General features: G+C 52.3%; 2 protein-coding genes across 2 annotated transcripts in view; both read right to left on the minus strand.

Annotated features, from left to right (window-relative positions):
- Positions 1–178: 178 nt before the first annotated feature.
- On the minus strand, positions 179–9880 carry LOC131212121 (uncharacterized). Its single transcript, XM_058205872.1, has 3 exons — positions 9605–9880; positions 3089–3658; positions 179–2318 (listed from the first exon to the last, which is right to left on the minus strand). The coding sequence occupies exons 2-3, from the start codon at positions 3424–3426 to the stop codon at positions 1415–1417; spliced, it is 1242 nt and encodes a 413-aa protein (XP_058061855.1). The 5' UTR covers positions 3427–3658; positions 9605–9880; the 3' UTR covers positions 179–1414.
- The window catches only part of LOC131215987 (U5 small nuclear ribonucleoprotein TSSC4), a 4054-nt gene continuing 741 nt past the window's right edge, over positions 7540–10852 (minus strand). The window contains exon 3 of the mRNA XM_058210383.1: positions 7540–7584. Coding sequence (XP_058066366.1) covers positions 7540–7584 — 45 coding nt within the window. The remainder of the gene's footprint in view (positions 7585–10852) is intronic.

Raw genomic sequence — 10852 nt, forward strand, 5'->3', positions numbered from 1 at the left:
ATGTTTGGACGATAATAAATTAATGTGTACGGTGGTCACCCAAGACCACAGGTTGCATAATGCTGGACATTTGTAACACCCTCTTCTAAACCATTTTCGGAATGCTGCGCGAGCTCATCGTCGTTCGTTTCTTCTTGCACACACTGGCGCAGTCCAATGCCTGCCATGATGCGCGCTGCATTTACTAGTTTATTTTTTGTCGATCTTAATCATCAACCACAGCAAACACTGACTTCCGCCGTTTTGCTGTAAGGGTTACAATTTCACGGGACGACAGAAATGGCAACTTATGTTTTACAAACACGAATAATATTCTTCTTTTCTTGTTCATTTGCCTACCCTGGGCGGGTGCTTAGCGTTTTCATATAACAGGCAGATATATGTATACGTATGTTTTAAATGTGTTCACATTAAACTTTGCACAAACTCAAACGGATTACACTATAACACATTTCTAGCGAATTTTCTTCTAATATCGATTACCAACGAGCAAAAGAGAATGCTACGCGCTAAGCTGCTACACCTTTCCCTGTCGCTAGTGGAACAAGTAAACTAGAGGAAATGAAATCAAAAGTCGCATTCAGATGCTCTCGTACCGAGCGGCGCGTCATAAAAGAACAATAGGATTTCAACAAATCACCAACAGCAGCTACTGCCAACAAATGAGAAACACACAGCCAGAAAGTGAGTGAGGATTCCGTTCCGTTTCTGTGTCTAGCGGACACGTGGACGAAGCTTTTGGGGCCGGTATAACCGGCATCTTGTTCCGGGGCGCAAATACTGGTAAAATGTTTCCTTTGATTGAATCGCGTGTGCAGCTGAAGCTGTGACCGAGCGAGAGAGTGCCTGTTGCTGCTGTAGCTTTTTGTCTCATTCTGTCTCTGATTTAAAATGTTCTGTTTTAAAAACCCTCTGCAGTGTTCCGAGTGTAACATGCCATCTCCTCTCATCGTTTCGATAAATTTCCCATTATACAACATGATAACAAGGGCTTGCAGTAAAGCAATTGCGAACTAATAATAAGTTTCTAGAGTCAGTTGATAACGCACCGCATAAAGTTTTGCTAATAAATCACTTAGCAGTAGTACCGAAACGGTGTCCCCTCTGCGAGGAACAGCGTTTGGCTCATTGTGCTAGACGCTTGCGTTGAAATGATGATTGTTTCGAAATAAAAACTAACCACAAAAAGCGGTCGTCGCGTGTCCTTCCGGTCCTTCCGACAACCGTTTTTTTGAGCGGGGCGAGATTTCTCGGTTCGTTGTGGACCATTCTAAAAGTCAGTGGTTTGACGGTGTGTGGTGTGGTGCCTGGCACACACGCCTAGTCTTTGGTGGCCGCGCTGGGGGTGTTGCCGTTGTAGGGGGTTGTTCGCGCTAAGCGGGGAGGGGTCTCATTGCCCCTACAGGCAACACCGCTAGCCGAAGATGCACGCAAAAACGGAAATGCAGTTCAGCAGCAGCCGATCGCAGCAGCCGCCTCCGTTCCGTGGTTCGCGCTCTGCATCCGCGGCCGCTTTGCGCATCTTTTTCGGATAGTTACGCGGATGGCTGCGCTGGCTGAGGTGGATCGGAAGGAGGGCGAATGCGGGCCGTTCCGCCTGGAAGCGGAGCACCAGGGCTTGCTGTTCCGGTGTAAGATTGGCCCCCTGTTTACGGCCCCCCTTCCCGCCGGTGATCAGATCACCGACCAGCTGCGATTCGACCGGATCGAGCAGCTCGATGCGTTCCTTGGCGCCCTCGAACTCACGCCGGGTCATCGTGAGGTAGCGGGGCGCGTAGCAGAGGGCCCCCAGTGCCCGGCGACGGTTTTCGGCCGTCGGATCGACGCCCTTGCGGTTGCAATCCTCCAAACTCCAGCGGGCCAGCAGATCGAGCAGTACCGTCTCGGAGGTCAGCTGAAGGGCATCGCGCCGCACGATCATCTCCAGCTCCGGGAAGCGCAGCGAAAGCATGGCCTTCTGCGAGAGCACCTCCTCGGCGTGCATATCGATCAGCTGCAGGCAGTTGGCGAGAAGGGCCGCAAAGTACTCTTCCGGTGTCAGGGGGCCCTCGCCACCGTTCGGGGCGCCCTTCCGGCGCCCGGTTGGGCAGCAGCGACGCTTCCTCTCGCGCTCCGTCGGCGCGATCTTTGGTGGGGCGATCGAGTTGTAGAACCAGAGCGCTCGGTACACCTCGAGCACGTGGTCTACGCTCAGATTCAGGTCCAACTCCTTCACGCAGTGTATCTCCAGCTGGCGGCACTGGAACCGAGTGGCCAGCTCGAGCATCTCGAGCGTGTGCGTTGGCGAGGTGAATTTGACGAACTTTGTCTCGAGATACCTGTTGCGAGCCGCGCAAAGGAAGAAAACATTTTCATTAAAACTCGAACTCGAACAGGGCAATCAATCACAGCAGAACTCGCCAGCGAAATCGGCACGTCGGTTTGTGACATGCAATCCGCGTCGTTGGTGGATGCCTTAAAAAGGCTTTCTTGCTATCGTTGCCTTATTGGTTTGCATGCACACCCCCCCGCGATAAGCGAACCGCACGGGCACGCACATCTTCCTCCCCACGGTGAGTCACGGCGACGAACCGCCTGTACTAAAACAGAACCTCGAACTCTGTGTGGCCATGAATGGCCAGCCCACGATAAAACCATATTGCGAAAATCGAAGAACGCGCCGGCCACACGCCCCATACGCAACATGGCATAATGGGGACGTTATCAAATAATCTTGCAAGCCTGAACAGAGGCCAGCGGCGTTCAAGGCGGCACCGTACGGAAGGCGGAAATTGTTTAAGTAATTAAAGTGTTATCGCAAAAAAAATGACCGACGAGGTGGTCTTTTGATTAATCTGACCCACGGGTTTTGTCTACACTATCGGTGGAACTCGATGACCGTGGGAGACACTAGCGGATTACCGCTGATGCTGGTGTCCCCGAAGAACACGATCTTCGGGGATCAAGTACGTGAACGATCCTGAACGGCGTCACCGGCTGTTTGGTTTTGTCCGCTTCGAACCACTTTCGGGTGTCCCGTCGATAGATAAGTTTCACTGTTATCAAGCCACGGGCTGGCGCCTAACTGACAGGTGGAATCGGTACTTACCGTACGAAAATCTCAAAATTGACGCGATCAACGTCGCGCACCACACACTTGCCGCCACTGCTGCTGGTCACGAGCTGCGCCAGTACCGTGTTCGAGTCCAGGATGGCCTTCCGCTCGGCCCGGATCAGATAGTTCTCCTTGTTGCCCAGCAGCAGCAGATCCACAAACTGCCCGTAAGCGCCACCGGGGTGGTCCGGGTGGTTAAAGTCCTGCTCCATCTGTCCTCCGGCCGTCTCGGGGGTTATTAGTGCGGCCATGGGTGGGGCCGTCGGTTGAGGAGGCGCTGCAGCAGCGGGCCGGCCATTCGCCTCGGTGGTGGTATTAAACGGAAGCACCATCGCGCTCTATCGCGTGCTAATCTGCGTGCCCGTGGTTTGCGGGAAAATCCCCGATTCCGGGCGTCGTCGTCGTCGAAGTGACCTCACACACGCTCGCGATACACTCTATCCGTCCCCGGGAACGTCCGCTGATGGACTGCAGTTCCTTTCGGGTGCCCAGATAGAGTTTTGTTGGTCGGTGGACGAAAAAAACCCGCGGCCCCAGGCTGGGACGCAAAGATATTGGAGGTCGCTGCGAAGGAGAGAAAAAGAGACCATCAACATATAGACCTGTGCGCAATGCGTGCGACGGAAACAACGCACGCTCGGCTCGGCTTTGCCAAAACTGATAAAGGCTGATTCGGATCGATACGCGGGGTTGCTAATGTGCGTGTCCAGGGGACACGCCACACAGTCCCGCGGCCAATATCTCGCCTTTCGTTGCCCCCCGGGTTATGTACCTTTAATCGCGAGAGCTGCGATCACGCAAGACTAAACTTGTTACTTCAAAGATCACGATCATGTCTTAAGACCATCGCTGAGCTAACTAAAAATGGCACGTTTGAAAAGTAAGGCCGATCGGTTGGCCACAGTTTGCGAACCATCCGAACAGTAGCCGATCCTGATAAGTTTAGAATCTTGAGGAAGTTTTCTGATTTTTTTCCACTCCGTTACCACTTGGGCGTCGGGAGTCAGCCAGCGTGCACAATGGCTGCCTCCCGTCCCTTCCTGTTTGCAGTGTGATAACCCAAAATATACCCTCAACCAATAGGACAAACAGAATGCAACCTCATCGGTGGGATCCGATCGGCGCCGGAAGAACCCAACCACCGCCTTGCCATGTGTACCTCGGCGCGGGCGCATTGCGTACATCGAAATGTTGGTTATTAATTTACCAGCCACCTAATTGAACTGCACACTGACCCCCGTCGGTGGTTCGATTCGCCCCTTATCGTCCTCTTGCGTCGGTGGTCGTTTGCGGTGCGGGAGTGTTTATTGTTTGAGGCAGATTACGGTTGACCCGGGCCCGCCACTAGTGCGGCGGCGCGTCTGGAAGCAATTAAAAGGCGGCCCAGCAGACACACCACTGTTTGCACATGGGCCTGTCCCATGCCGGAACGACACCAAAGTGTCGCATAAGGTGGCCGTCGTCGCCACCCCGCTTGGAACATCTTCGGATCTTCGTTGAGGGGGCCAACACGTGTTGGGAGAGACTTACCTTTCAACGGAACACCACGAGGAGCAGTTCCAAAACGATTCGTGGCAAAAAATCAAAGCTTCTTATCGCAAAACGCGTTTTTGGGGATTACGGATCAAGTAATTCAATTGAGTGCTGATACAGTTTGATGGGGAAATAAATTTTCGATCAAAAATTTGCTTGATCCCGCATTGACAGACGTGTGATTGATCGCGAGATTGACGTTCGCAGACGCACTTTTATCGTTCGTCACAGGGGCACAATCTGCACCACGGTGGTTTTGATGACGGGCCGATAATGCCTCTTCGAGTGTAATCAAATAAGCCCCGATGGCCTTGTGATGGCGTGTTCCGTGCGTGTCACAGATATGCCCTCCCTCCGATCTGCACTGTTTAGCAGCGAGCAGCATCGGTTGGGACGCCACCACCACACGATCTTCTGTTTGTTCTACGACGAGGCGCAAAATCGTAAAAATAAGCTACCGATGACCGGAGAGGGTCCAGCGGTTTGTTTGCGCCTCTTGTGCCTCTTGCGAACGTGCCCAGCACCCGGACCGGAAGTTGTGAGCGGGGAGGGCCATTATGTGCAAAAACTGACTAATCGTCTAATCGGTCAGGCGCGCTGGGCTGAACGATCAAGAGCGATCCCACGGGGGAAGCGGAGGAACGAAAAACAACATAAACTTTGCACGCAAATATGATAGCAAACAGAGCAGCGCGCCAGAGTCGAAGTTTTGCCATTCTAATCCACAATCCGTTCTGGGGGGAAGGGCCGATACTTGGTGCGCCGCGCCGTATGCAAATATGGCAACGAGGAGCATAAAAGTCTTCGCCTTGGCAGGTCGTAAAGAGCAATATATAGCAGCGATCTGCCCGGTTACAGATTTAATAAAGGGACGTAGTAGCACAATGTGCCACGTTGTTGGCCATCGACAGACGATAGCGGGGGGGCACCCGTGACACAATTCTCCCTTACGGTACACATTAGCTTTTAATGATCGTCGGCCGTTAAGGTACCGGAGCACTCCGTACCTTGTGGCCCTAGCTCAGTATGAGTATATTCGTTCTGACTATCCGTGTTTTCTAATGAAATATTCTAGCGCTGACGGTGAAATTACTTTTGCGATTATAAACCCATCAGCACCGAGTTGCTGTTGCTCATTTTTGGCGATAATAAGCCAAAAACAAGTCATGAATGTGAGGCATCAAAACTCAAACATCGTTAACACCACGTTGTGTGGCCAGACAAACCCAACCCCCGAAAACTCTTCTCCCGTGCGAGGGGGTGGTGTCCGAGCAACGCGATCAATGGCACACGGCACGATCCTCAACCTTCGGAACTGTTTGCTCTCTTGCTCGCCACCTCTTTAACCGAAGGCATCCGTCGGAGGTTTGCGCTGCTATCTAAATGAAGATCAAACAGTACTCAGACAGGGCCCCCCCCCGGCACAACAGTAGAACAAAACTCCAGCCACAATGCAATTCCAGTAGCCGCTCGGGGAACCATTCCTTCAATTGATTCACATGCTGGCCAACAGTCCCTGGTCCCTGTGCGAAAAGCGGGGAAAAAAGGTCTTCCGAATGGATATATGCTGGTACTCGGGGCTCCGGTCAATCTAAAATGGAAAATGAAATTGAAAAATTGGAAACCCGCATCGAATGTGCAGAATTGAAGAAGAGCCGGCACCGGAACCGCTTCGTTCTCGGGACGGATTGCACGCATTATTCGATAGCTCCACGTTTGGCGGGGGGCCATCGACGAGTTGTCGAACGCGAATGCAATGAGTCAGTGGTCAGTGCACTTTAAACGTTCGCGCGCGGCCAATTTGGCCGCATGCAACGTTAACCTGCGCGCCATCGAATCCATTTCGTCTTCGCCGTCGTCGTCGTCGTCGCGCGTCACGGGTGCGGCCCGTTTTCGCTTAATTGTATTAGAAGCATTCCTCACATGGGCCGGCTGTTTAAGTGGTAACATATCCGGGATGCCGCCCGCGTACCCTCGGGGGGATGCGACGGAGACGGAGTGCCAATAGTGTTAACAAGATGCGTGCAACACCTTCGCGGGCCATCGCGGCCGGTCCCGGTAACCACTAAAGGAAGTTGCCGCGGCGGCGGCGGCGACGGCGTTGTGCTCTTTAATATCACACCGCCGTTCGGGCGTCCCCCGCAGATGGAGATCGAATCGGTAGAAGCTTATGAGCAATTATCATAACGCAAACACACGGCACGGCGAATTAGAATGGCCGCGTATGCAGATCGAGTGCGATAAGGAATCGTCGTGTCGTCAGATGAATGCGATACAATCGAAGCGCCACCGAACAATGTTGTTAAGCAATTCGGCTCGACTGAGGCCGGCCAGACGAACCGCGGCAGCCATTTGCGCCGCGGTCCGTTGGTCATCGATTAGCACCCGCGCCGAGACGTGAGACGGCACGGCAAAGGGCTGCTGCCACGGGTTGCGTGAGTGTGTGCACCCTCCTCAAGGGACTCTCTGAGGCTTGAAGTTCAATATCACGGCCCCGTGGCCGGTGATGGTGCACTTCCGCACAAAAAGGCGGCCTCACAGAAATGCGCCATTTGTTCATCGTGTACTGTTGGAGCGTTTAGGTACGAAGGACACTTGAACCGAAAGGACGAAACGATGCGCTTCGACTGGCATTTGTTACCGAGCTTCCGGACGTGGTGTCGTGGTGTGCCCGACCTGCTTCTTGTCGGCGGCGGTTGCCGGGTTTCCGCCGCAAATCCTGCCGTTAGCTGCCTGCCGCCTGTCGATCGAATTGACGCGCGAAACTAAATGCAAATAATCAATGCTGAGAAGGGAGCCAGGGAGCATCGGTGAAGGTTTTTGGTTTAAACATTATAGATAAACGTTCCCGTACTCGCGAAGGACGAACCAACACATCAGATCGCGCACGGGGGGGCTCAATTTTGTGCGGCTCATTGGCTCTCGAGTCTTTCCAGTGAACCGGTGCGCGGATGGGTCTAAAAATAATAGCGTTTTGTGTCAAGGTCTCGGTGTTCACACTGCACGAAGAACTAGACCGCGGAGTCGGCCCGGTGCATCATTGCGCGATTGCACCGCGCGAGTAACGGAACCCGTGTTCGTCCCGTGGCCGGCTTTTTGCATTTCTCTTCGCTCAGGGAGAGTAGCTTTCCGATTTGGCGGTGAGTCACCAGATAGGAATTGGCCTCGTGTTACACGATTGGATTCTTGTTGATTTTGCACCGTTTCCGCTCGCTGGCCGCTGGCCGATGGAGAGTTCGCTTCGCTGGCCATGTTTAGATGAATTTATTTGCAAACAATCGTTTCATGTTCTCTTCAGCGTTAATGGCCGCTCTCAATGTTTTGTATACACTCAACGGAACTCATATTTCGCGCTTCCGTTCCGAAACCCATTCATAATTATCGATGTTTACATATCCGCGCGGTCACCGGAGAATGGTCCACCCAGAACCGAATCCCTTGGCTTGATCGCATTTTTGCTTAACACAATACATTCTGCGACAGTAGCCGGATGGTGACATTGCTTTTCTGCAAACCCCTGCGTAAGACACAAACACCCGACCAGGCAGGAATTGAACACGGACGAACGGAAGCTGAGAATTGCTGGCGATCGTGCTTTGCGCGTGCATCTTCGGCCGCGATCTCACATCCACTCTCGTAAAACGGCAACATGCAAATATTTACATTTTCGACCGTATTTTATTTCCCTTTTTTGCAGTAAATAAAACGTGGGAGAAATATTATCGAAAAAAAAACACACATTAATCATCTTTGCGATATGAACCCCACCAAGAAAGGCGATTACACACGATCGCGGGACGCAGTGGGCCAGCTTCCCGTGCGGCGTCTAAAATTAGCTTCGTGGAATCGGTCCCGACTCCGGGCATCATCGCCCGATTTACCCGGTTATGCTGTCCCGTTCTGCTTTTTGCCATCCATATGTCCGGACAGATATGATGCTCGGTTAATGAGAATCGTCACCGAGTTGTTTTTAATGCAATCATTGTACTTAAAACCCATAAACTGATATTCTCATTAGTGTATTTCGTTGCAAACAACATGTGCAAGATGCTTCTATAAGGCGGGTAAAAAAAACGAAATCTGTCGGCCGGAACCCAATTCCCGTTTCCCGAAAACATATGTTGGGCAATTGCGCATATTTTCAGCCTCATGTTGTCATAGCGACGGCACCGAATCCGTCGAAGCAACACAGATTACTAGGTGCTTGGCGGCGCATGTTGCGATCTCGTGCGGCGTGTTTCACAAGCGGTATTTGTTGTGAAAATAAGCCATTTTTATGGTCACGGCGCAGACTAACAACATCGTTTAAAATTCGGTTCCTGAGGTGGCCCCTCATTTCGTCACGTTCGTGCCAAGACCGAGAGCGTCTCCCTGCGCAGATGGAATCCCAGAGTGGGCGACCTCTCCGTTCCTTCCGAAACATTGTGCCATGTTCTGGGTTGAGGTAGGGACGTGATAAAGTTCGGTGGGTTGGCATACGGGGCCCTGACCACGGGGTAACGGACGGGCGGACCGGGGTACAGGTTTAGAAGAGTTTTACAATTTCACGCGTCGGCGTGTTGTGCGGCCGGCGCCAAACCACTTGTCGTCCTGCACAGGCACACCTCGCACGGGGAGCACTGGAGGTGGTGGTGGTGACCTACTTTAGTAGCCTTTCGCGTATCCGAGTCCGCGCAAACCGAACCACCGAGAAAAACCCGAACTCGAGACGAAGCCAAGCGGACAGTGTTGTGATGGCCCACTCGGGTGACCCCCCTATCGTCCTCCACCCACCCGGGAGAGGTCCTGTGCACTCACGCCTATCCTGTTACACAGGGCGCTGTGTTTGTGTGGTGCTCTGTCTTGGAAGTTGTAACGGAAAAATCGATTTTTCAATTTGCGGTTCCCGGAGAACGGCCCATGGGAACTTTGTAACAACACGAAAAAAGAAGGATAACGGACGGATCCATTTGTCCTGGGGTAAAACTAATGACTCACCTGGTCCGATAATTGGGCCACACACTCTGGCCACTCGAGATGATCCCCGTCAACGGCACGTGACGAATAGCAGCTTTTCACATTTCGGTTCGGTGTCGTCGGAACACGCCTTTTTAGATCATTGCACAATGGGCGACCGAGAGCTTCACCGAAGAATCACTAATTACTGAATTGGGTAGTCCCGGTGATTGGCATCGATTTAAACGGCACAACACAAAACTGCGCCCGATACACCTGTCTCACAACGCGAGAGCTCAGGGCCCCGGATTTACGTTCAGTCCGTTCCACCTTCGTCGACACACTGGCACTCGGTTGCGGAAGAGACACACGTTCGATAATGCGTGCCGAATCCGCGAGAACGACTGAGGTTTTGCCAGCTGATCCGACGGACGGATGGACATGCGCATCTCCTAGCCAGCGCCGTGGGTGCGTGGATCGTGCACAGCCGAATAAGAATAATCACGACGCACGAGGCCGTTTTCGTTCCCAAAAAACGGTGCAGGTGGTCGTAGCGTGGTTGGCACTGCACAACCGGTTTATCGCGGAAGTTGCCTACGCTGTCGATAGTTTTGTTTGGCCAAAAGCGATTGTTCCGTTCACCAACTACTGATAATTGTACAACCGAACTCACCGAACACACGCCACGAACTGAACACACTCTGGCACATTCTTCATATGTCCTGTTGTTGTTGCGATCTTGCGGACTAACGATCGGTCGCACTAACACAAACACTGGCGAGGCTCGAGAACCAAACGGTAGATGCGTTCGTGCGAACGAGATAGATGCGTTTCACTCGTTTCCAGCGCAAGTGTGGAATGCGTGAGCGAGACAAACAGCGCCTACTGAGTAGACGCGGTTTTATGTTTCATGTTGCGATAGGACTTTGTGTGCCGAATGGAGCAGCCTGGTGATTCATGGTGTGAAAGGGCTGGAAGAAAATCTTCACATTGAAACATTTTCTCAACATTTCTTCAGTGCTTCGTCTTTTTTTTCTCACTATACGAATTATATTTATTTTACTCTAAATACAGTTTAAAAGTAATTTTTCAAAAACAATGTGCAGTTTTTGCTTAATTCTCTTCATCATCATCAGCCTCATTTTCTTCCATCAAATGTTCCAGTTGCATTTCGTTCCCTCTGCCCTCAGCCGCCGGTGCGTGCTTCGCAAGTGTTCGCTTGGCCCTCTTAGGAGCCTTCTGCCCCACCACATACTCGGGCATCAGAACTCGCCGTCCATTTTGTTGAGG

This window comes from Anopheles bellator, chromosome 1 (genome assembly GCF_943735745.2).
Source record: "Anopheles bellator chromosome 1, idAnoBellAS_SP24_06.2, whole genome shotgun sequence".
NCBI lineage: Eukaryota > Metazoa > Arthropoda > Insecta > Diptera > Culicidae > Anopheles > Anopheles bellator.